Genomic DNA, 26,323 nt, shown 5'->3' with positions numbered 1-26,323 from the left:
ATGAGGTTTTGGTTTCTCCCCATAGAGCCCGATCATCACTCAGTTCTTCCCTACTCTATTGCTCTGGGCGTTCTCTGTCCTGCTGCCCTTCATAGTCTATTACTCTGCCTTCTTCGAGTCTCACTGGACCAGGTAGAGTATTGCACTGTTGCAGGCCCCAGCAGATACTGCTCAACCCAAGGCCCACTTCTGTCCCTGAAAAGACAAAACACTGTATTCATCTTCCTCAGACCCTCTTCACGTGTTTTTGTCTGTGTCTTCTCGACACAATTACACACCTCTCACTGTTCTCTCTCTGTCGTTCTCACTGACGCTCTCTCTGTCTCACTGTGTGTGCTCTGTTTGACTGTATTACTTCTCTAGTCAGGTTGTCATAATGATTTTCTGTGGAGATAATGACATGCAAAGTGGTCACGATGCACTGAGGAGCAGAATAGCTCTGCATCCGGAGGAGACAACCTCACACTGCACCTATGAGCACCGTCTCTTTCCATAACCACCCCCACCACACACCCATATATTGTGAAGGACTTAATGCAAATCAAATGTTTACTGTTATTGTGAAAGGCGCTGCTCGTGGTAATGAGCCCACTAAGTTGTTTGCATTTGAAACGGAATCATTAAATATGTGAGATGATGCTTTTTGAATGTCTTTTGTGAGTGAGTGCGATTGTGTTTGTGTGAGCTTCTGTCATTAGTGTTCTGTCTCCTGAAATGATTTCATATTCTAACATGTACTACATGTCCTCTGTTGTGATGTGGTCCATGTTGTGGTGTCCTTTAGATCCAGTGAGAACCAGATCACGATGCACAAGTGCTTTGTACTGTTGGTGTTCATGGTGATCATCTTGCCCTCGCTGGGTCTCTCCAGGTATGAATATAGGAACACGCATGCTGACGTGTAACAGACCACTTATCGCTCACTGCTATGATCATTACAGAGATTGCGTATGATCCAGGATCCTGTGCTTCTGCTCTAAAGTACCTGTGCTTCTTTCCTCTCTTTTTGCCCTACTCTAGTCTGGATCTGTTCTTCAGGTGGCTGTTTGATGTCAACTTCCTGGAAGACAAGGATGTTAAATTGGAGTAAGTGTAATTGTCCAGCCCTCTACTGTTATGGTACCATCTGCTTAGCTAGCTCTGACAGAACTGCCATGGCAATCACACTTCTAAGATATGTCTCCTCTGTGTACAGGTGTGTGTTCCTGCCTGATAACGGCGCGTTCTTTGTAAACTACGTGATCACGTCCAGCCTGATCGGCACGGCCATGGAGCTGCTGCGCATCCCAGCTCTGATGGTGTATGCTCTGCGTCTCTGTTTGGCCAAGCCCGGGGCCGAGCGCATCCACGTCAAACGGGTGACAGGAGCAGTATTTGACTGTATTATTTGTGTGCATCTTTGATTTATCAAATAACCATTTTTTTTTTTATATATGTTTTTTTTATAACTCCAGAGCCAGGCCTATGAGTTCCAGTTTGGTCTGGAGTACGCCTGGACCATGTGCATCTATGCTGTTAGCATGACTTACAGTATCACCTGTCCCATCATCATGCCCTTTGGTGAGTGCGTGTGTGGAGGCTAAAGAAGCATGCTTGTCTTTGCTTCTCACCTCCTTTCTATGTGTGTGTCTCCTTCCTTCCTATGTGTGTGTGTGTGTCCTTCCTGTGTGTGTGCTCAGTGGAAGCCTCTCTCCTGCTACTGTAACCTTGGTCACCTCTGCTGCCAGCCTGGTGCAGACTGTGAAGTGTATGTGCTGTAGTTCGAGATGCTCAGGCACAGCGAGTTGTGAGCCAGACGCCCACTCCACTTCTGTCTCTGCCCAGAGCCGCTACTCGCCTTTATTTATTTAGTTTCTGTACAGAACTTTGAGATATCAGCTGATGTAAGAAGGGCTATATAAATACATTTGATTTGATTTACTGCTGCTACTCTCCTTTGTTTACTGCTGCTACTCTCCTTTGTTTACTGCTGCTACTCTCCTTTGTTTACTGCTGCTACTCTCCTTTTACTGCTGCTACTCTCCTTTGTTTACTGCTGCTACTCTCCTTTGTTTACTGCTGCTACTCTCCTTTGTTTACTGCTGCTACTCTCCTTTGTTTACTGCTGCTACTCTCCTTTGTTTACTGCTGCTACTCTCCTTTGTTTACTGCTGCTACTCTCCTTTTACTGCTGCTACTCTCCTTTGTTTACTGCTGCTACTCTCCTTTGTTTACTGCTGCTACTCTCCTTTGTTTACTGCTGCTACTCTCCTTTGTTTACTGCTGCTACTCTCCTTTGTTTACTGCTGCTACTCTCCTTTTACTGCTGCTACTCTCCTTTGTTTACTGCTGCTACTCTCCTTTGTTTACTGCTGCTACTCTCCTTTGTTTACTGCTGCTACTCTCCTTTGTTTACTGCTGCTACTCTCCTTTGTTTACTGCTGCTACTCTCCAGGCCTTGACACCTGCCTTCCACATTGTACCAGGCCTGGGCTCCGCTGCATGCTGTCTTTAACCTGTTATTCACTCTGTAGCGAGTTGGAGTTGGGGTCAATTCCATCTAAATTCTTGTAAATTCCGACGTCAGCCGACAGGAATGGGAGTTTAATTGACCTCAACTATGCTTTAGACTGAAGTTAGCACTTTACAATAGATGATAGGCTGCATATGTCCTCATCAGTCAGCTCTGTAATGTCTCTCTCTCAGGGCTGCTCTACCTGATTCTGAAACACATGGTGGACCGTTACAACATCTACTATGCCTACGTGCCCACCAACCTCAACCAGCGCATCCACACTGCAGCCATCAGCCAGGTCATCGTGGCGCCCATCCTCTGCATGTTCTGGCTCCTGTTCTTCTCTGTGCTTAGGCTGGGTACTTCCTGGTTCCTGTTACCATAGCCTATCAAACAGACCGATATACGTGGGTTACCCACTGTTAGTCAGACATAGCTTAGTGGCTGCTAGAGTCGTCATATATGGTGATATGATCTTGATTGTGGTTCTTCTCTTGTGCTCCAGGCCCAATGTGTCCCATCACCCTCTTCACCTTTGTGTCGCTGCTCTCCTGCCTTGTCTTCTCCCTCTTCGGCCTATGCCTTAGGAAACAGCCTGACAAGTCATCAAGCTACCAGGTCAGCGATAGTATGAACAATGGGACATAGTGCTGTACTTGTGTTAGGGCTAGCACAGCCTTCGTTTGACCAACTCTATGTAATTTATTAAGCCTAAGTACCTCGACCATGGGCTATGTCTTTATGAGATGTGGTATTTAAGCATCTGCTGTCGCAGTGCAGCTATGCTCTTGAGATAAATCCCTATAATTTCACAGTGCGAGGTTATTATTGACCCCTCCCCCCTGGCTTAATTATCACTGTCCCAATGTGTTTCAGATGTTTGACCAGATGTCTGCTGACCAGCCAGCACAAGGGGCCTTCACTGATGCAGAGAGAAGCTCCACCCCCTCCACCACCCCCTCCAATGTACCTGTCTTTCTTTATTCACACCACTCTCAATCCCTGTATAATAAGCTCATAACTAGTAGATATGTATGAGTCGTTTTAGTAATTAGTAACTCCTTTCTCTGTGTCTCTCCCCTCAGCTGTTTGTGGCATCTGTGTTGCTGGAGCCAGAGCTAGGCCTGACCCCCATGCCCTCTCCAGCTCACCAGAGCTACGGGACCATGGCCAGCTCCCAGGACAGAGAGGAGCAAGATGAGGAAGACGACCAGGTTGAAACTGTCGAGACCAAGCTCCAGGACCCTCCAAACCCCTATTACTCCAGCCCCCTCATGGACAGCCCAGTGGGCTACCAGTGACTCAGACCCCTATTACTCCAGCCCCCTCATGGACAGCCCAGTGGGCTACCAGTGACTCAGACCCCTATTACTCCAGCCCCCTCATGGACAGCCCAGTGGGCTACCAGTGACTCAGACCCCTATTACTCCAGCCCCCTCATGGACAGCCCAGTGGGCTACCAGTGACTCAGACCCCTATTACTCCAGCCCCCTCATGGACAGCCCAGTGGGCTACCAGTGACTCAGACCCCTATTACTCCAGCCCCCTCATGGACAGCCCAGTGGGCTACCAGTGACTCAGACCCCTATTACTCCAGCCCCCTCATGGACAGCCCAGTGGGCTACCAGTGACTCAGACCCCTATTACTCCAGCCCCCTCATGGACAGCCCAGTGGGCTACCAGTGACTCAGACCCCTATTACTCCAGCCCCCTCATGGACAGCCCAGTGGGCTACCAGTGACTCAGACCCCTATTACTCCAGCCCCCTCATGGACAGCCCAGTGGGCTACCAGTGACTCAGACCCCTATTACTCCAGCCCTCTCATGGACAGCCCAGTGGGCTGCCAGTGACTCACCCCCCTCCCTAACCTCCATACCTTCTCTTATTTATAAGAGAGAAATATGGTTTTTTTTAAACCGTTGTTTTACCCTCTTCCACATCCAAGCCCCTCTGACTGTACAATGTTTGTGAGGGGCCCTTTTGGATTTTGTCTTTGGAGGTTCTTTGGAACCAAAGGCTGAAATAGGTTCTTCCCCAGCCCAGTGGGGGATTCATCTTAAAGCTGTCAGCATAAATAAACAATACGGAGGATACTTCAAACAAATGTGCATCTGTAGTTTTCTGACTACTTCATGTCTCCCTTTTTTCCCCTCTATAAGTGAATGAACTTTACCATACTGTATGTGACCTGACTGGGAATGACTGTGTAGTGAAGAAGGACACTATCTTTGTGTACCACTGGGAAAGGAGTAGGGATGAATTCCACCAGTTCAGTGGGTTTTAACCCAATGACCCTACTAGACAGAGTGGTCTTCTGGCTCTGGTGTGGTAGAGCTCTGCGAGGCAGGGTTGCGGGTTGGGATCAAGCCATCTGCAGTGGGAGAACAGGACAGACGGAGGGAAGGCAGAGTGGAACTCCAAGCTCTAAAACCCTATGGAGGAGAAGGGACAACGGGTCTGATACTATTGCATTTATTGTCAAGGTTCTTGTTTTTGCTCTTCTGTACTGTAAGTTGTATGTGATATTATTGAGCTGAGGGGCGGGTTGTGTGTATTGTTTAATAATTTATGTATAGTGCCATCCCTTTTATTAATGTTTATCAATGACTGTTATTATGAGAACATCATAGTTGTGTTCAGTAGGAGGAAATGGGAGAAAAGATTTCATAACAGAAAACAAAAAGGATTACTCTTATTGGACAAGTTCACGTATCACCTGAAGTCCTCCATTTTAGAACATTATCTCCAATTTACTTGGGTTTTAAAACATTGTGCGTAAGGGTCCGGCCGCAGAAATAGCCTTGAAAAGATACTAGTAGTACCCTATTGCATCATGGTTTCAGTAGTCCTAACCAGTCGTCCGCTCCACTGCATGTTGCGAAGTATATCTTGTTATACTCCATGACCATCCATCAAACTAAAGACTCGGCTGATCTCACTGTTTGACTCAATCATACAGTAACCTTTGCTAGTTTTGTATTGCGAGTGTTTTGCTGCTCGAGAGAGAGCAGGTTTCCATGCCAAACTGAATGGAAACTGATATTGGTTTGTAATTGTGCTCTCTTGCTGTGCCTTGAAGAAAAACTCACTATGTTGCATGGACTGAACTGAAGAGCAGGGAAAAGCGGGAGACCGATTCAAACAAACACGCATATGTACACATTCTGGCCATAGTTCTATCCAATGCATAGCTATTATCCTTGATAGCTATTATCCTACTCCCTACTTTGTGTGAGCAGCCATCTTCCTATGTATTGTGTGTCATACAGTTCCTTCAACCAATAGACAAGCAGCAGACCTGGGTTCAATACAGTACATGCATATAAGTATTTAGTAAAAGTTTTATTTTCTGTGTATTTGAGTATTTTCTAATGTAGCATAATTTAACTACTTATATTTGAAGTATTAGAAAGTATATTCTAATAGTTTCCTATAAATAGTCTACTATTTTGAAATGCTTATTTCCAAATACATTTATTTCTAATATTTTTTTAAACCTACTGGACAAGGTTCGAATGCATGGAGTATTTAAATGCACTTGTCTGTGTATTTGAGGATTTTCAAGTACATGCCAATACTTCCAAATACATTCCAATATTGAACTACTTATTTTCAAGGAAAACACATCGACATACTTGCTTCAAGATGGGGCGGCAGCGTAGCCTAGTGGTTAGAGCGTCGGACTAGTAACCGGAAGGTTGCAAGTTCAAATCCCCGAGCTGACAAGGTACAAATCTGTCGTTCTGCCCCTGAACAGGCAGTTAACCCACTGTTCCTAGGCCGTCATTGAAAATAAGAATTTGTTCTTAACTGACTTGCCTAGTTAAATAAAGGTAAAAAAAAAAAAAAAAAAATGTCTTTGAAAGTAGTTGAAAAAGTATTTGAGCCCAGGTCTGACGAGCAGTGTGCTCCACAGACCACTGAGCTAATGATGTTCACTCATTATGTGCAGACTGTATTTGCTAGTCTTATGGGGGTTTTCAATGGAAGCATTTGGATTGTGGTGCCTTGTTGTCGGTGTCTTTGCAGTTTCTAACTGCTGTATTCTGTGATCATATATTCAAGCTCTTTGTCGATGATATAATGGGATTTGAAAGTTGATTCTCTGGTGTCTTTTCCCTTCCTATGATTTGATTATAAGCTGTAGTTACAGTACCAGTCAAAAGTTTGGACACACCTACTCATTCAAGGGTTTTTCTTTGTTTTTACTATTTTCTACATTGTAGAATAATAGTGAAGACAAAAACTATGGAATCATGTAGTAACCATAAAAGTGTTAAACAAATTCTTCAAAGTAGCCACCCTTTGCCTTGATGACAGCTTTGCACACTCTTGGCATTCTCTCAACCAGCTTCATGAGGAATGCTTTTCCAACAGTCTTGAAGGAGTTCGTATATATGCTGAGCACTTGTTGGGTGCTTTTCCTTCACTCTGTGGTCCAACTCATCCCAAACCATCTCACTTGGGTTGAGGTCTGGTGATTGTGGAGGCCAGGTCATCTGATGCAGCACTCCATCACTCTCCTTCTTGGTCAAATAGCCCTTACACAAACTGGAGGTGTGTTAGGTCATTGTCCTGTTAAAAAAAAAATGATAGTCCCACTAAGTGCAAACCAGATGGAATGGCGTATCGCTGCAGAATGCTGTGGTAGCCATGCTGGTATAAGTGTGCCTTAAATTCTAAATAAATCAGTGTGACCAGCAAAGCACCCCCACACCATCACACCACCACCTCCATGCGTCACGGTGGGAACCACATGACATCAAGGCAAAGGGTGGCTACTTTGAAGAATCTCAAATATAAAATATATTTGGATTTGTTTAACACTTTTTTTGGTTACTACATGATTCCATTTGTGTTATTTCACAGTTTTGATGTCTTCACTATTATTCTACAATGAATAACCCTTGAATGAGTAGGTGTGTCCAAAATTTTGACTGGTACTGTATGTTTGTCATTTTGTCATCATTCATATATTTTGGTTTTTCCTGAGCCCAAAGGAAGCTACAGAATGTATATAATAGTACTCCAAAATTCAAACGCTAAAATTGTCAACCTAAGAAATGTCACCCAAAGTTACATGTCCAGTGTACTTTAGTGCAGCCCTGTGAAGGTTGTCATTTTATAGTCCTTGAAGTATATTCTTGATATACCCTGTCTTTTTGAAATAGTGTTTGTCAGAAGTGATTTTGAGAAACGGAGGGAATATTATAGGATAAAAGTACTGTGTCTCATAAAATCAAAGTTATTTGTTTGATTTGAGGGGGGAATAGAATTGTGTTTTATGAACAAATGTTCAGCATAACAAGAAACCAACCTTTTGGCCACACACAAACTGTGTAGGCCTAGGCTACCATCTGAGATGTTCATAGTGGAGAGCACCACAGTAAAACCAGTTTGAATAGAGAAACCCCAACCCAGAAATCCCCTAAGCTCACCAAATGTGTGCTCTGGATTTCAGCTTCAGCATGTTTCACAGGTCATACAGTTCTTTAACATGTACTTATAGGAAAATAATAATCTTTTTTTAATGATGGTCACAACGGTTGATTCCATTTCATTTCAGGTAATCGTGCAAACATCAAAAAGTTAAAGAATCAAACTTTCTTCATGTCCCAATAACCATGCGAGGAGGAAATGTACTTGTAAAACCCACAGATTTGATGCTAAATGAGCTCTATTGTTCCTCTGTCATTTGTGCTCATACATCAGACGCTCTTCACATGGTTGCTCCGGCTCTGTTTTGGGAATACAGTGGTTTTCCAGACTTTGCTCAAGCTCTTATTTTCATCCTTTACGGGAAACTGGTGTGTCCTTTCTGAAATACTACTTATAGATTTCTCTGAAGCATTTACTTTCGCAGGGAAATAAAGTAAAACTAACATTATGTCATCTTGATGTAAATGTGTGGCTATGTTTTTTTTATTGAGACCTGAGGTTGAGGAACAGCGGGAGAGTGTGTGTGTGTGTGTGTGTGTGTGTAGTAGTGACCTCCATCCGACCGACAGGCCTGAGCTGTTCTCTGTGTCAAAAGTCTTTTGAAGTGCTGTGAGTTCAATTAAAACTGAATCTGTTGCTGCCACGCATCTTGTGCTACAGGCTCCTTATTCCCTCTCCGTCTGCTGTGGTCTGTAGGGAAGGGCACGGAGTCACAAGTTCAGCAGAAGGCACAGAGGTTCTGGTCAAAGAAAAATCAAAGGGGTGACTGCAGAGAGCTAACCAAGCTTTTATAGTGGATTTTTACAGTCTGGTTTCTCTTGTTGTCCGTGAGAAAATGTAGCCTACAAGTGACCAAGGCTCATTGTCCAAGCACATTTGGATATTCAGCAATGCGTGCAAGTTTCTCACACATGGTCCAAGAGAAGAAAAAATCTCACACTGAGCATACAAAACATTAAGAATACCTGTTCTTTCCATGACAGACTGATCAGGTGAACGTTAGGATCCCATATCGATGAAGTGGTTTTAACAAGTGACAATCAGTATTCGGGTATTTGAACCACCTTGTCAGCTCAGGTATTGTTCTCAATCTGTTGTCCATAAAAGTTCTGATTTGTAAGATTATGATGTATGTGCCATACTTAACATTTTGGCATCTTTTCTAAATCACCAGTTTTGTCAAAATGCATTTGTCAGCCTGTCGCTGCTGAATCAAGGCCGTGTGGGAAATGAATTCCACTATGGCTCTCTGCTGATCAGATTTGCTCCCCAATGGCCATGAATGTGCCTGGCCAGAGAGTTTAATATGGCAGACAGAGCTACAGAGACTGGGTTAATGCATGCAGGTGCTCACCTCCATGATGGCCCATTTTTCTGGAGCAGTACTGCATACAAACTAGCCCGGGGACAAGCATGTGTGTATACTGGAGACCTCATTGGTCCCTTAAACTTCATGTGGGGATTGCAGTTCGAATGGGGGCAATTAGTTGCATGAGGCTGCCTGTCGCCAGATCAGGGTAGAGGAGGAGGAGAGCTGAGACTCCAATGCCAGTGAATAACATCGATCTTAGTGCTGTGTAGAACTTGCCTCAGCCTCCCTAAGATCTACGCTATCAATTATAATTAATTTACAGAGACTTTAAGATAAAAACCTATTATTCTGATTTATATATTTCAGCTTTTATGTGAGATAAATGTAGTGTCTGGCCCCACTCTCCCTCTTACCACAGACTTTCTTGAAGCAATCAGGATGGAGAGCACCACAGATCTCCTCAGAGGGAGCTTCAATAGATTTATTTTTTCTTTCTCCTAATTGTCATCTGACCCTTTTTGTTGAAGAATCCCCATTAGGTAATGCTAAAGCAGCAGCTGCTCTTCCTGGGGTCCACACAAAACATAAAACATGACAATACAGAACATTAATAGACAAAAACAGCTCAAGGACAGAACTACATACATTTAAAATTAAAATATACACTTTCATACATTCATACCTTGGCATTCCATGCATCATGTACTCATTATAATGGTAATACTGCAGCCATTCATTTCCCCATACATTGCGATCATTTGCTCTACTGTTACAATTGCTTTGTCTAAGCAGGTCCTGATATCCTAATCTCACAGCTTCCTTGAATCTTGATATCCTCACAGCATCAGTTGTTCGTAAACACCAGAGAGAATCTCACAGCAGGAGCCATCCTTGTCCTCGGTTCTTCCGTTTGACGTCAATACTATGCATAATCATGTGGTTCATAGATGTTGCACACCACGTCTTTTCAACGTGGATAATTGGGTCATATTAGGTAGATATGTTCCAACCTATGTTCACCCATTTAAAAAAGACAGCCAAAAGTTTGCTGAATTCCCAATGCTATGCTTTCAACCATCTAAAAGCACAACTAAATTCCAATGTAAAATCAATGTCAGATTTTTGGTTTAGTTGTCTCCTAAATGTGTTACCACTGCACTTTCAGCCATTTAAAAGCACAACAAAGTTCAAATAGGAATACAATGTCAGATATTTTGTTTATTTATACAACAACTTAATGTGTCACTGTGTTTCATCTAATAGCACAACCAAATTACCTGGGTTGCAGTTACGGTACATTAAAGTTGGCCTACATGGCACGTGATCAATGCCGTTTGAGATTCTGAGCAGATTATTATAACAATTGTAAAGATTTCCACAGACCTTGTGACCTGCAATGCTTTCTACAATTGCATAGAACATTTATTGTTACAGTAACCTCCAAATGTGGCAATGGATGTCTTACTCTTCAGGTTGAATAAATATTGTTACATTCATTTGTAAGAGGGCCTTAACAACAGGGTATTTACCATAGAGATCCTATTAAATTACTTTAATTTCCATTTCTATGCTATTTACTGTCTTAAAGTAATATTGAATTGTGTTTTTTTTACACATCTCCTTTAAAAGTTGACATTTTGTTGTATCTACTGGTTGGATAGTTCCATCTTAGCCACTGGTGAAGAAGGCACAACAGTGACTCTTTAACCTCAGGAGGCTGAAGAAATGTGGCCTGTCCCCGAGGGACCTCACAGTGTTCTACAGGAGCACCATCGAGAGCATACAGCCTGGTATGGCAACTCCACCGCCGCTGACCGCAAGGCACTACAGAGGGTGTAACGCTCAGCCGAAAGCCCCATTTGGGTGCACACTGTCCCTTCAGGACACCTACAAGACCAGGTGTCGTAGGAAAGCCAAGAAGATCATCAGGGACCCCAGCCACCCAAGCCATGCCCTGTGCTCCTTGCTTCCATCACTCAGACGCGGGCAGGGGGTCCCCCATAATCCTGAGTGAAAGAGAGAGAGAGAGAGAAAAAAAAAATATGCCTGACATTTTCCCCTGTCACCACAGGCAACTGCTTGGAGCACGCTTCTTAGTGAAAGGTGAATTCCTTTGGGTGTGTGGCACAGAACCTTTTCCCTCTTATCTCCAGGTGCTCAGGATAGAATATTATTATTCCCCCACAGTTTATGCAGCCTCCTTATTTTCACATGCAAATTCAGCTTAATCAGTTGCTGCTGTTTTATATTTACATATCTTTAGTTAAAAAATGTAATGTAATGAAAATATAAGTTGCAGTTGTCATTTCACTCTCACTTTTTATTCCACCCCAGATTGCATAAGTTTACACAAGACTTGTAGAAGCAGGCTATAGTTGAGTGGCTATAGTTGATCATTGTGTTCCAGGTCAGCCAGGGCTTTGAAGGCCAGACAGGGGGGACAGTGTCTTGCCCTCAGATCTTGGAGGAGATCGATGTGAGATCCAGCGTGGCGCTGTAAAGGTCTTGGCAGGCAGCGTGTCACAAAAGTTTGAGCTCATTAGAGGAATGTTGTCGGCATGAAATGCCACTGTCTCCATCTCCCAGAAAAGGTGTCAAGATCTGTTATGTAATTCAGGAGAACAGGGCCATTAGAAGGTGGCTTCGTCTGTTACCATGGCGTCATACTTCAATTAGAATGTAACCTTTCTGGGCGTCCCGAGTGGTGCAGCAGTCTAAGGCACAATGCTAGATGTGTCACTACAGATCCGGGTTCAATCCCGGGCTGTATCACAACCGGCTGTGATCGGGAGTCCTATAGGGCAGCGCACAAATGGCCCAGCATCGTCTGTATCCTCTGACACACTGGTGCGGCTGATGGGCGGGTGTTAAGATGCATGGTTTGGCGGGTCATTTTTGACCTTTGCCTCCCAAGCCCGTTGGGGAGTTGCAGCAATGAGACAAGATCAAAATTGGGGAGAAAAAGGGGGTAAAGAAATAAAGAATGTAACCTTTCTAATGTTTAGACTGCAAGCCAGTCAAGAGAGAGAGAAAGAGAGAGGGACTACGTTACTTGAATGATGTTCTGTATCACTGCCTGTACTTTTTAGTGGCACAGTCTGTACCAACATGGAGGATAATATAACAAACAGTCTTTGCCAATTGAGAGACCTCAAATTAACTGGGAAGTCAGTTGTAAACTCTGTAAGATTTCAACTAAAAATCTTCACCTGTTTATGACATTTTAACACTGTCATCAAACTGTCATGAAAGAGCAAGTGCTTTTCCTCTTGTTGCTAAGGCAATGGTGGTTGCCATGCTGCAGTGGTTGAGCTGAGGCGAAGCGAGATGGCAGACTCACTCCTTAGTATTCAGCTGCCTCCAGGCTGGATGATCTTAGAGTGTTAACCTGATCAGCCCCAGTCTGCTAGCCCCCTCCACCTCCCTACAGCCCCCCTCTCCTCTATATCATACATCAGTCACCCTACCCCGCCCGCCAGCCAGCTCCACTGAAGAGTGTCTGTATGCCTCCAAAAACAAATACCTCTCTGGACCCTTGCTTAGCAGTTTCCATGACAACATCCAATCCCCCTTCATTCCAAAGCACATTGCAGACTTTCTAAAAAATAATGTGTCTGTTGTCTTTTCTAACAGGCTTGTCTCCCCCAGAAAGCCCCAGGACTGATCCCCCAGCAGCCATCAGGTATGGCACAATATCTTCAGTTGGCGTCAAGGGATAACATTTGATTACTCTGCAGTACAGATAGTTTCAAGTTTCAAGTGTTATTATTCATATGTGCGGGATTCTCAAGGTGAACACCGTCCAACGAAATGCATACTTGCAGGTTCCTTCTCAACAATGCAACAAGAACCCCTACCTGTCCCAGACCTGCTGTTTTCAACTCTTAATTATCGGCTATGAAAAGCCAACTGACATTTATTCCTGATTATTATTTGACCATGCTTGTCATTTATGAACATTTTGAACATCTTGGCCATGTTCTGTTATAATCTCCACCCGGCACAGCCAGAAGAGGACTGGCCACCCCTCATAGCCTGGTTCCTCTCTAGGTTTCTTCCTAGGTTTTGGCCTTTCTAGGGAGTTTTTCCTAGCCACTGTGCTTCTACACCTGCATTGCTTGCTGTTTGGGGTTTTAGGCTGGGTTTCTGTACAGCACTTCGAGATATTAGCTGATGTACGAAGGGCTATATAAAATAAACTTGATTGATTGATGAACAATAATAAGAAATCATAAAAGAAAACCCAGTGGGTACAGACGTCAGTTCAATGTGCAATTTTAATTTACATTTGGTTGAATTGTCAACTAACGTGAATTCAACAAAACATTTCACCATGTCATTGGATTTAGGTTAAAAGTTGGGTGAAAAAAAGACAAAATTCCCTTATGTTGATGACTTTTTGCGATACCAATCAGTTTGCATGTTGATTCAACATCACCACATTGATTTTTGGGGATGAAGTGACATGGAAACAACGATGGCTGAACCAGTTTTTGCCCATTGGGAAGGATACGAGCATGAAGTAAATGGCTCAGTAGAATAGAATATACATTTTAGCAAAAGTATAATACAAGAAGGCACAATTTACAATCCGATATTTACATGTGTTTTGGGGAAGAGGGGATTGAGGGCAAGTGTTTAAATTGTTCCGTATTTAGCAATTATAATAAGAGTCTGGTAGCTGTAGTTGCACTGTGTGTGTGTGTGTGTGTGTGTGTGTGTGTGTGTGTGTGTGTGTGTGTGTGTGTGTGTGTGTGTGTGTGTGTGTGTGTGTGTGTGTGTGTGTGTGTGTGTGTGTGTGTGTGTGTGTGTGTGTGTGTGTGTGTGTGTGTGTGTGCGTGCGCAGCCAGGTCACCGGTGATACAAGTCAGTATTTAACGTCCATCCATGTCTGAGGACGTTGGGAGATGACGTGTAAACCGGCCACTAGGGGCAACAGTGAGCATTCAAGTAGGTTTCCGTTTTGCTACAGCATTGTGGACGGGATGTTTGATGAGCGTAAGCATCTGCCTCAGGTTGCATGTTTGAATCCAGCGATAGATAGTTGTTTTTAATTTTTTTCTTTTAAGCCTATCACAAACTTTAACCCTTACCTTAACCATTCAGAGTTAATGCTTAACCTTAACCTTAACCTTAAACACAATGAAATTGTACAATTGGAACAACTTTGAAATGTGATGTTTGAGAAACATGGATGAACATCTAATTCTGACATGAGACTGTGAAAGCTGGTAGGCGTGCGTGAGTACATTATGTGCTAAGTTGTGGAGAGTCTGGTAGCAGCAGGTGAGTACATTATGTGCTAAGTTGCGGAGAGTCTGGTAGCAGCAGGTGAGTACATTATGTGCTAAGTTGCGGAGAGTCTGGTAGCAGCAGGTGAGTACATTATGTGCTAAGTTGCGGAGAGTCTGGTAGCAGCAGGTGAGTATATTATGTGTTAAGTTGCGGAGAGTCTGGTAGCAGCAGGTGAGTACATTATGTGTTAAGTTGTGGAGAGTCTGGTAGCAGCAGGTGAGTACATTATGTGTTAAGTTGTGGAGAGTCTGGTAGCAACAGGTGAGTACATTATGTGTTAAAAACTTCTTGCCGCATGGATCCCTTTTACGGGATCATTTTCGTAAACAACCGCTGAATTGGCAGTGCGCCAAACTCAAAAATAATACTAAAAATATTTATAATCATGGAATCACAAGTGAAATATACCAAAACACAGCTTAGCTTGTTGTTAATCCACCTATCATGTCAGATTTTGAAAATATGCTTTACAGCGAAAGCAATCCAAGCGTTTGTGAGTGTATCAATCACTGCTAGAAAAGCTAGCCTTAAATTAGCTTGGTCACAAAAGTCAGAAAAGCAATAAAATTAATCGCTTACCTTTGATAATCTTCGGATGTTTGTACTCAAGAGACTCCCAGTTAAACAATAATTGTTATTTTTGTTCGATAAAGATTAATTTTATAACCAAAATCCGCCATTTCGTTTGCGCGTTATGTTCAGAAAACCACAAGCTCATTCCGGCCCTGAAAGGCAGACACAAATTCCAAAAAGTATCAAATTCAAAAATATTACTAAAAATATTTATAATCATGAAATCACAAGTGAAATATACCAAAACACAGCTTAGCTTGTTGTTAATCCAACTATGGTGTCAGATTTTGAAAATATGCTTTTCCCGCAAAAGCAATCCAAGCGTTTGTGAGTTTATCATTCACTAAACAAAGAACAAAAGAATAGCTAAAACAGCTAGCCTTAAATTAGCTTGGTCACGAAAGTCAGAAAAGCAATAAAATGAATCGCTTACCTTTGATAATCTTCGGATGTTTGTACTCACGAGACTCCCAGTTACACAATAAATGTTATTTTTGTTCGATAAAGATTAGTTTTATAACCAAAAATTGCCATTTGATTTGCGCGTTATGTTCAGAAAACCACAAGTTCGTTCTGGTACTGAAGGGCAGACGAAAATTCCAAAAAGTATCCGTAATGTTCGTAGAAACATGTCAAAGGTTTTTTATAATCAATCCTTGGGTTGTTTTTAACATACATAATCGATCATATTTCAACCAGACGGTAAACTGTTCAATTCTACAGAGCTAGAAAACGTCGAGCCAAATCTCTCCATCGCAGGAACCAATCAAAGGACACCTGGTCATCCACTGACGCGTTTTGATAAATCTCGCTAATTTTTCAAAATAAAGCCTGAAACTATGTCTAAAGCCTGGTCACAGCCCGAGGAAGCCATTGGAAAAGAAATCTGGTTGATACGCCTTTAAATGGAGGAGGGGCAAGCAATGGAAAAAGTTTTTTTTGTTTTTTTTAAAGCACTTCGGGTTTGGAGTTCCTCAGGTTTACGCCTGCAAAATGAGTTCTGTTATACTCACAGACAATATTTTGACAGTTTTGCAAACTTTAGAGTGTTTTCTATCCTAATCCGTCAATTATATGCATATTGTAATATCTGAGCCTGAGAAATAGTCTGTTTACCTTGGGAACGTTTTTTTTCCAAATATAAAAATTCTGCCCCCTAGCTTCAAGAGGTGTTAAGTTGTGGAGAGTCTGGTAGCCGCAGATGAGTACATTATGTGTTAATTAAGTTGTGGAGAGTATGGTAGCAGCAGGTGAGTACATTATGTGTTAAGTTGTGGAGAGTATGGTAGCAGCAGGTGAGTACATTATGTGCTAAGTTGTGGAGAGTATGGTAGCAGCAGGTGAGTACATTATGTGCTAAGTTGTGGAGAGTCTGTGCAGGTGGTCAGTCCAGTTAGTGTTCATCAGTCTGATGGCTTGTAGATAGAAACTGTCTCTGAGCCTGTTGGTATCAGACCTCAAGCTCTGATACCGACTGCCTGATGGTAAGGGAGTGAACGGCTTGTGGCTGTGGTGTGTGGGGTCCTTAATGATGCTGCGGGCCTTCCTCAGGCACCGTTCTGAGTAGATGTCCTGGATGGGTGGGAGCACGGTACCAGTGATGTACTGGGCCATCTTCACCTCCGGTTGGAGGGTCTTGTGGTCGTGGATGGAGAAATTCCCGTAGCAGGTTGTGATGCACCCGATCAGGACGCTCTCGATGGTGCAGCGGGTAGATTTTGGCGAGGACTCGGGGTGGCTTGCTGAATTTGTGCAGCCGCCTTAGATAGTAGAAATCCTGTTACACCCTCTTGACAAGAGTGGTGGTGGAGTCTTGGTCCATGTCAAGTCCTTGGTGATGTGAACACTGAGGAACTTAAAAGTGATGACTCTGCTGCAGTTCTGTTGATGTGCATCACCTCAGTGCTGCTGTATCCACCTTTCTCATCTCTATATCCCCTACATATGCCAATGACCAGGTTATACAGCTGCGGCTTCACCAGACCTTTATACCTGACCTGTAGTGGTGGTATAGTGGAGGTGACCGCGCTATAGCAATCCTCAGGACAGCAGATAATCTCCATGTTATGGGATGAATCATGTGTTCAACTAATGGAGGCCACACCACACCACTGCTTTTCTCAACCTAATCCCCTGAACTCACACCCCAGCCTCAGTGTTACTCTGTGGGTCACAGTAGGACAGCCAGCGACTTACTAGCATCAATAAACCAACATTTCAGATAGAGGGGAAGATGAAGAGCACCGCAGACAGACAGATTTGGGACACCAGGGCAGACAGCCAGCCCATGGATGTGACTTTTACAATGACGCAATCAAATGTAATATGTGAATGCTTTGTAGGATAGATTAACCCAATGTGTTGAATGGAGTTCAGGCAATCTGGGACATAACAACTTAGCCGCCATCTCTCTGTCTTTCTCTGTTTCTTTCTCTCTTCTTTCTCCCACACACACACACACGCACACACACACACGCACGCACGCACGCACGCACGCACGCACACACACACACACACACACACACACAGCTTTAGAGCTTATCTTAATACTTACAAAATAGAGCTGTCTGCATTTTAAGGTCAAGAAAGCACATTAGCTGTGTAGTGGCTAAGAGTTCTTGGAATCCTGGAGATGCGATGAATGTGGCATTTGCATGATTAAGTAGGATGATATTCACTCAGCTCTCTGGTTTTCAGATGAAGTCTCTATACCCCCAGGGAAGGAGCCAGCCAGTACACTGATGTTACATAATCCCAAGGAATAACCAAGCGGAGCGAGAACAATCGGGCACAGTGTAACTGATTACAAACTCTGAACTCAACATTAGTACCATCACACAAACAAATAAATCATCAAAGTGGAAGAAAAACAATAAACATTGTCCTCTTTTTTCAGTTGTACGTCCACAGAAGATCACCTTTATTTAGTCTTAATTGAGTAAGCACACAACACATTACATAGGTGAAATCATTGCTGTTCAATAGCAGCTGAGTTTCATGAGGTAGACATGGAGACACTCATAATCAAAATATCATATTATTTACATGTACCAATGCAATCCACACATACACATTAAACAGACCTACTCTCAGATAATTGAAAATAAAGACATTACCCACAACAATCTGCATAGTGCATTATATAGATATTACAAAATGTGTTTAATTCATAGGGCTGGTTTCCTAGACTCAGATGAAGCTTTTTATTCCTGGAATAAAAAGCACTTCCGATGTGTATTCTCTATTTATAATGCTTTTTGGTCCAGGAGAAGGATTCATCTGGTAAGGGAAACCCACTATGCTAGTTGGAAAGTGGGACAGAGGAACCCCCTGAAGTAGAAAAGTGCTGCGATGGCCCGAAAAGAAAGCTCACAGGTAATTGAACAATAAAGTGAGCTCTCATATTGAAATAGTAATGAAATGGTTCTGTATCCAATGCCAACAGTAACATTCCTTTTAGGGTTGACAAATTGATAATATGGCAAATATGTTTACTGATTGAGGAGAAATTGTGCTCTTGTTTGTAGCACAAGGCTCTCGGGCAATTTAACCACATTGAGTGGTTGTTATATCTTAAGTCATGATACATGTTCAAGGGAACAGCATGTATTTTACATATATGTTTTGGGAAAAAATGTGTTCACAATGGTATATAGTCATTTACACATATAAAACACTTGAAAACACAAAAATAAACTTTATAAAAGTAATCTCGGACTGAAGCAATATTCACCACATATCAGCAGCTTGGATATACAGTAGTGTAGTGTTGTTATCAAATAATGTACGTATTATAGCTAACTTGGAATTTTGTCTTTCATGCCACTGATACACACTGTATAGAACATATAGATAAATGTGTTCATAGCGGCAAAAAGGACGTACACATCTCTAACTATCATCTCTAATTACTATCTGAGCAAGCTCAGGTAGGATGTCGTGAAACTTGTTTATTCATAAATGTTTTAGGGTTGTCCACAGAAAGACACTCAGAGCTCTAAAAGTACTTAACTTTGCAGTATTATGAAACACTAGGGAAGTAAAAAATAAAGAATAAATCCTGGCTTTGTCAATGACTATGATTGTCTAATGGGTCCAAAAAGCCAAAGTACTTCTGTAATTGTGGCTTGTTCATAACGTATCATCACAATATTGATACATTATGTGGTTCAACACCACTTCACATTTACAGTTAGTGAAAACTAATTGCCCAAAGACACTCAAGCCAATAATCTACTGTTGGGTTCCATCATTTAGCTAGAACTCAAGAGAGGAGAATAACAGTCTATTTAGAGTAACAGTCAGTTGAAGTCTATTGAAATATGATAATACGCATATGGCAACGTGATATTTACAACCTCTACTGTCAGAGGAGAGTGCCACTTACACTCTAAGAAAAAAAGGTGCTCTCTAGAACCTACAAGGGATGTTCGGCTGTCCCCATAAAATAACCCTTTGAAGAACTCCTTTTGGTTACAGGTAGAACCCTTTTTGGTTCCATGTAGAACCCTTTCCCCAGAGGGAACATGGAACTAGAAAGAGTTCTACCTCGAACCCAAAAGGGTTCTACCTGGAACTACAAATGGTTCTCCTATGGGGACAGCCACACTCTTTTGGAACCCTTTTTTTCTAAGAGTGTACACCTTTCAGACAAAGGTGCCATTACAGTCATAGAGATCCCATAGAAAAACTTTTGAACTTTCTATTGAGCATTGTCCAAAAAAACAGTTTACTTAATAATATCAATGTCTTTAAGAATCATGTTCACCCCTAAGGGTTGTTACACCCCAGGTCATGAACACACACAGAAAGGAAAGCATTGGTATGTGCCATTATCAGATCCCTAGCCTAACTCAAAGACATAGAAATAGATTTGTGATAATCACTCGAAACAATAATCTTGTATATACTTTTGTGATCAATGTTTCTTTATCATTGGTTTGATTTGGCAAAGGGCCCATCTCATAGCTGCCCATTCCAGCTACAGTAATGATCACAGTAGAGGTAGTTATGCCAAGTAATACAGCCAATGTTTTGGAAATTGTGTGATTCTTTAAGATACATCACGAAGAACCCCACAATCATTGCTATTAGAGTAGATACAGTGCCTTGCAAAAGTATTCATCCCCCTTGCAGTTTTTCCTATTTTGTTGCATTACAATCTGTAATTAAAATAGATTTTTGGGGGATTTCATGTAATGGGCATACACAAAATAGTCCAAATTGGTGAAATGAAAAAAATTACTTATTTATTATTTAAAAAATAAAACGGAAAAGTGGTGCGTGCATATGTATTCACCCCCTTTGCTATGAAGCCCATAAGATGACCTTCATAAGTCACATAATTAGTTAAATAAAGTCTGCCTGTGTGCAAACTAAGTGTCACATGATTTGTCACATGATCTCAGTATATATACACCTGTTCTGATAGGCCCCAGAGTCTGCAACACCACTAAGCAAGCGGCACCATGAAGACCAAGGTGCTCTCCAAACAGGTCAGGGACAAAGTTGTGGAGAAGTACAGATCAGGGTTGGGTTATAAAAATATATCAGAAACTTTGAATATCCCACAAAGCACCATTAAATCCATTATTAAAAACTGGAAAGAATATGGCACCACAACAAACCTGCCAAGAGAGGGCCGCCCACCAAAACTCACGGACCAGGCAAGGAGGGCATTAATCAGAGAGGCAACAAAGAGACCAAAAATAACCCTGAAGGAGCTGCAAAGCTCTACAACAGAAATTGGAGTATCTGTCCATAGAACCACTTTAAGCCATACACTCCACGGAGCTGGGCTTTACGGAAGAGTGGCCAGAAAAACGCCATTGCTTAAAGGAAAAAAATAAGCAAACACGTTTGGTGTTTGCCAAAAGGCATGTGGGAGACTCCCCAAACATATGGAAGAAGGTACTCTGGTTAGATGAGACTAAAATTGAGCTTTTTGGCCATCAAGGAAAATGCTATGTCTGGCGCAAACCCAACCCCTCTCATCACCCTGAGAACACCATCTCCACATCGAAGCATGGTGGTGGCAGCACCATGCTGTGGGGATGTTTTTCATCGGCAGGGACTGGGAAACTGGTCAGAATTGAAGGAATGATGGATGACACTAAATACAGGGAAAATCTTGAGGGAAACCTGTTTCAGTCTTCCAGAGATTTGAGACTGGGACGGAGGTTCACCTTCCAGCAGGAAAATGACCCTAAGCATACTGCTAAAGCAACACTCGAGTGGTTTAAGGGGAAACAGTTAAATGTCTTGGAATGACCTAGTCAAAGCCCAGACCTCAATCCAACTGAGAATCTGTGGTATGACTTAAAGATTGCTGTACACCAGCAGCACCCATCCAACTTGAAGGAGCTGTAGCAATTTTGCCTTGAAGAACGGGCAAAAATCCCAGTGGCTAGATGTGCCAAGCGTATAGAGATACACCCCAATAGACTTGCAGCTGTATTTTGCATCTTCAATGTGGTAGGCATGTTGTGTAAATCAAATGATACAACCCCCCCAAAAAAACTTTTTTAATTCCAGGTTGTAAGGCAACAAAATAGGAAAAATGCCAAGGCTGGTGAGTACTTTCACAAGCCAATGTATATCAAAAAAATTATTTACAAAGCAAATTCAGTCATGACATTAATTTAACCAATTCTCTAATTTGAGGAACTGAAACTGAAGACTTAGAGCACGTGCAAAGCTGGTTGACACATAACATCCCCACAACGTTATAGCAGCATTTTCTACAGCTACAACATCCCCAGCAAAAACAGTTAACTCTGTGAACATCAGGTGATTCAACCATCGTTTGTGGTGTCAAGTGTGATAACATTATTCAATCCCTCTACTGTAACCCTTGACTCACTGAGGAAATATACAGCAATCAAAACCTTCAGGCTGTGAGCTATACAACCTTACTCCGTAGCAACCATGAAGGTGATTAGACAGAGACTGGTAGCAGACCCCAGCAAATGTTTTAGTCAGTCTTGTGTTCCCCGTTCTTGGCCCATCCTCTGCTCATGGCCGCCACTACGATGGTGTACATGTTGAGCCAGGCCTGACGCAGTGGGCCAGTGTACCCATGACCCAGACTACACTGCAACATGTAGAGAAGGGACTCCCCCACCACCTGCAACATACACATGCACACATGGATGCACGCAAGCAAATATTATGAATATTGGTCTACAATTATAAATTGTTGCAAGTTTTGTTCCTTAAAAGTACACTGTAAAATAATGTATTGATTTTAATGTACAATTGTAAGGCAAATGCCTTCAATGGGATTGTGTGTTTGCTCAACAACATTTTTGTTCACAATCTTATTGCAGCTGGTTGTCTTACAATCAGGGTTGGGGTTAATTCCACTTCCTCTAATTCAATTTCCTCTCCCTGTATATTCAATTTAATTCAAATCAAATTCCAGGTCAGTCTTTGAATTCAGAGAGAACTTAATTCCTCTCAATTCCAATCTTAAGTCAATTCCAATAATTCAATTCCTAATTCAGTATTATCCCCAACATTTCCACAAATTCCAATTTGAATTCAATTCTCTCAGACTTTCAGGCTGATCATATCACTGTCCTGACAGCCTGGTTATACTGGAAATATAGAGATAGAACTTGATATGATTTAGAACAAATCCTGCAGCACATTTTTATACTAAGTGCAATAATTACAATAACTGGGAAATTTACAAATATTGAATTCCAATTCCATACCAAATATGAAATGTTTTTACAATTCAGTCCAAATTCCAATTAAATTCCAAAACTTGAAGATTTTTGAAATTTGAATTGAATTCAACATGAATTCTCCACTGCATGAGTTAATTAAATATTTTAATTGGAATTTCAAATTAAATTGGAATTGACTTAAGATTGTACGTAAAATCAACTTTTCTTTTTTGTTTTACAGTGTAGTATAGTATAGTGTACAGTACACTCAGTATGACAGCAGTATATTACAGTGAGTGATCAGAGTGACAATATTCTTACAGCAAAAGACTGGGTGTTAACCCCAACTGTCTGGTGCTTCATCCCCAGATTGAGCAGAAAATCCTCCAAGGTATGGAGGTCGTTCAGGTGACTGACTGCTGCATCGATCACCAGCATTACCTGGACACATACGCACACACACACATACACATACACGCACAATCATGTACGCACATACACACACACATACACAAAGGAATGTGCACATACACCAACACACAGCAAGAGGTTATTGCCGTGGATTTGTTTCCAAGAATCAACCATTTAGATGTCAGTTTTAATGGTGATGGGCTACGCAGGATTACCTTTGTGACATGGTCCAGGAACTCAGGGCTGGAGAGGCAGTCTTGTGTGGGGCTACAGTTTGTGTTGTAGTGGAAGAGGTTGAGGAGCGCAGGCTCTAGTTCAAACAGTCTACACAGACACAAAACACAATGCAGGTGCAGACAGATACATGTAGTCGTAAGTCCCTCGAATGCCACAATAGCTACGATTTTAATGTCCGGTTAAAGAAAATAGGACAGTCAGCAACAGTTCTTCTCTAGAGTCTGTTTTAGCAGAAGCTGTTTCAAAATAAAGACTATTGCAGCCTGTCGCCAAGCAACAAGTCAAGCCTCCAGTCCCAGTATAGGGAGTGTGTGATGCAGTATCTATGTAGGTGTAGTGTATTTTTCTCTCTCAGTACACAAGTACTGTTTACTATGACAACTACATTATTTACAGTATCTTTGCACTATACTGACATATTTGTATTGTATACAACTGCAAATTGTAGTCAATGGTTAGGTTTCAGTAAACTTTCTTACAAAAAAATGTTGCAGATATCAACCAACACTCTGTTTTGGTACACAAACAGTAAAGGCTGATATACTAATCACCATGAAATCTTCATGGAGGAACACATGCATGGTATAGCTCTCAGTGTTTCCCATTGGATTTTTTTAAGCAGCGGTAGCAGAGTCGAATATAGGGCAAACACTGGTTATGAAGTATAGTGTTGTATACCTGTACCCCCTGTATATAGTCTCGTTATTGTTATGTACATTTATTGTGCTACTTTTTGATTGATTAGATTTGTTATACTTGAGTTTATTTAGTAAATATTTCATCAACTCTATTTCTTGAACTGCATTGTTGGTTAAGGGCTTGTAAGTAAGCATTTCACGGCAAGGTCTACACTTGTTGTATTCGGCGAGTGTGACAAATACATTTTGATTTGATTTGATCTGAATAGATAATACAGTATGACAAGCAATATCACAACTTCTCCTAACTCCTTAATTTCCTCCATACCCAACTCCTTAATTTCCTCCATACCCAACTCCTTAATTTCCTCCATACCCAACTCCTTCATTTCCTCCATACCCAACTCCTTCATTTCCTCCATACCCAACTCCTTCATTTCCTCCATACCCAACTCCTTCATTTCCTCCATACCCAACTCCTTCATTTCCTCCATACCCAACTCCTTCATACCCAACTCCTTCATACCCAACTCCTTCATTTCCTCCATACCCAACTCCTTCATTTCCTCCATACCCAACTCCTTCATTTCCTCCATACCCAACTCCTTCATTTCCTCCATACCCAACTCCTTCATTTCCTCCATACCCAACTCCTTCATTTACTCCATACCCAACTCCTTCATTTCCTCCATACCCAACTCCTTCATACCCAACTCCTTCATTTCCTCCATACCCAACTCCTTCATTTCCTCCATACCCAACTCCTTCATTTCCTCCATACCCAACTCCTTCATTTCCTTCATACCCAACTCCTTCATTTCCTCCATACCCAACTCCTTCATTTCCTCCATACCCAACTCCTTCATACCCAACTCCTTAATTTCCTCCATACCCAACTCCTTCATTTCCTCCATACCCAACTCCTTCATTTCCTCTATACCCAACTCCTTCATTTCCTCCATAGCCAACTCCTTCATTTCCTCCATAGCCAACTCCTTCATTTCCTCCATAGCCAACTCCTTCATTTCCTCCATAGCCAACTCCTTCATTTCCTCCATAGCCAACTCCTTCATTTCCTCCATAGCCAACTCCTTCATTTCCTCCATACCCAACTCCTTCATTTCCTCCATACCCAACTCCTTCATTTCCTCCATACCCAACTCCTTCATTTCCTCCATACCCAACTCCTTCATTTCCTCCATACCCAACTCCTTCATTTCCTCCATACCCAACTCCTTCATTTCCTCCATACCCAACTCCTTCATACCCAACTCAAATAAAAAGCTTTAGATCATGACTGTACCTGGAGAACATGACGACTCCGTGTGAAACTTTGTTCTTGCCAAGACTCTCCCAGCTGCCTCGGATCAGCTCCTTGTCGTTCTCCGTCAGCTTCTCCATGAGCGGGGGTCGCTCAGTGTGAGGACTAGCTCTCTTTGCAGGATCAGAGGAAAAGTCTCTGATCTGGGCAACCCATTACACTTTGGTAGACTCCGCTTGGGAAACCTTTGATGACCCACCTGGAAACTAAGTGTAAGTGCAAGAGCTAAAACATAACATATTAAAACCAAAACAACAGAAAGAGGAATTCATGATAGTTTTACATGTGCAAATCTAGATCCCAGCATACCTTAGTTGTGACACTCTTCTCTCTTCACACGCTCCCTGTCTGTAGCAGGCTGTGGAGTCTGTGTGTGTGTTTGTGCATCTGGAGAACTGCCTTGGCTGGTACTCTTGGTACTTACTTGCTCTCCTGCTCACGGTACATTCAGAGAGAGACAAGTCATCCGCCGTGCTTATCTGTCAAACTGACTACTGTTTCTCTCTCTCTCTCTCCCTCACTCTCTCCCACTATACTCTCTCTCCAGCGCTGTGGATCTGTTCACTCCACTGAAGAAGGAAAGGAGGGATCGCTCTCTTTCTCTCCTTTGAGGATGTGACGAGCTATAGCTCCTCCTACAGGTGAACCAAGGGCTGTCAAAAACATCAACCTCCCTCCAGATACACTGAACAGAAATACAAACAACATGTAAAGTGTTGGTCCCATGTTTCATGAGCTGAAATAAAAGACCCCAGAAATGTTCCACACGCACAAGAAATGTGTTTACATCCCTGTTAGTGAGCATTTCACCTTTGCCAAGATAAACATCTACCTTACAGGTGTGGCATATCAAGAGGCTGATTAAAAAGCATGATCATTACCCAGGTGCACCATATGCTGGGGACAATAAAAGGCCACTCTAAAATGTG

General features: G+C 42.3%; 2 protein-coding genes across 7 annotated transcripts in view; one reads left to right on the top strand and one right to left on the bottom strand.

Moving 5' to 3' along the window:
- The window catches only part of LOC129812915 (calcium permeable stress-gated cation channel 1-like), a 60,113-nt gene extending 51,720 nt beyond the window's left edge, over nucleotides 1-8,393 (top strand). For 5 of the 6 annotated variants that reach the window (XM_055864889.1, XM_055864892.1, XM_055864893.1 and 2 more), the window contains 9 exons: nucleotides 26-132; nucleotides 785-871; nucleotides 1,021-1,086; nucleotides 1,196-1,358; nucleotides 1,455-1,560; nucleotides 2,686-2,853; nucleotides 3,000-3,112; nucleotides 3,371-3,460; nucleotides 3,580-8,393. In XM_055864889.1, coding sequence (XP_055720864.1) covers nucleotides 26-132; nucleotides 785-871; nucleotides 1,021-1,086; nucleotides 1,196-1,358; nucleotides 1,455-1,560; nucleotides 2,686-2,853; nucleotides 3,000-3,112; nucleotides 3,371-3,460; nucleotides 3,580-3,795 — 1,116 coding nt within the window. In that variant the 3' untranslated portion in view covers nucleotides 3,796-8,393. The remainder of the gene's footprint in view (nucleotides 1-25; nucleotides 133-784; nucleotides 872-1,020; nucleotides 1,087-1,195; nucleotides 1,359-1,454; nucleotides 1,561-2,685; nucleotides 2,854-2,999; nucleotides 3,113-3,370; nucleotides 3,461-3,579) is intronic. The other variant, XM_055864895.1, reaches the window with a different exon arrangement.
- Nucleotides 8,394-18,796: 10,403 nt separating this feature from the next.
- LOC129812914 (neuroglobin-2) lies at nucleotides 18,797-25,950 on the bottom strand. Its single transcript, XM_055864888.1, has 5 exons — nucleotides 25,704-25,950; nucleotides 25,377-25,600; nucleotides 23,414-23,522; nucleotides 23,109-23,228; nucleotides 18,797-22,240 (listed from the first exon to the last, which is right to left on the bottom strand). Exons 2-5 carry the CDS (start codon nucleotides 25,472-25,474, stop codon nucleotides 22,088-22,090), a joined length of 480 nt encoding a protein of 159 aa, XP_055720863.1. The 5' UTR covers nucleotides 25,475-25,600; nucleotides 25,704-25,950; the 3' UTR covers nucleotides 18,797-22,087.
- Between the last annotated feature and the right edge of the window lie 373 nt (nucleotides 25,951-26,323).

This window comes from Salvelinus fontinalis, chromosome 16 (assembly GCF_029448725.1).
Source record: "Salvelinus fontinalis isolate EN_2023a chromosome 16, ASM2944872v1, whole genome shotgun sequence".
Lineage (NCBI taxonomy): Eukaryota > Metazoa > Chordata > Actinopteri > Salmoniformes > Salmonidae > Salvelinus > Salvelinus fontinalis.
Note: the sequence above shows the minus strand (reverse complement) of the source record. Positions and strands in the feature narration are given on the sequence as shown.

Coding starts and splice junctions, on each gene's coding strand:
- LOC129812914 (XM_055864888.1), bottom strand. CDS start 25,474: ATGGAGAAGCTGACGGAGAACGACAAGGAGCTGATCCGAGGCAGCTGG. Junction 23,523..25,376: donor GGAGTCGTCATGTTCTCCAG/GTACAGTCATGA, acceptor GTGTCTGTGTAG/ACTGTTTGAACTAGAGCCTG. Junction 22,241..23,108: donor TTAACACCCAGTCTTTTGCT/GTAAGAATATTG, acceptor TGTATGTTGCAG/GTGGTGGGGGAGTCCCTTCT.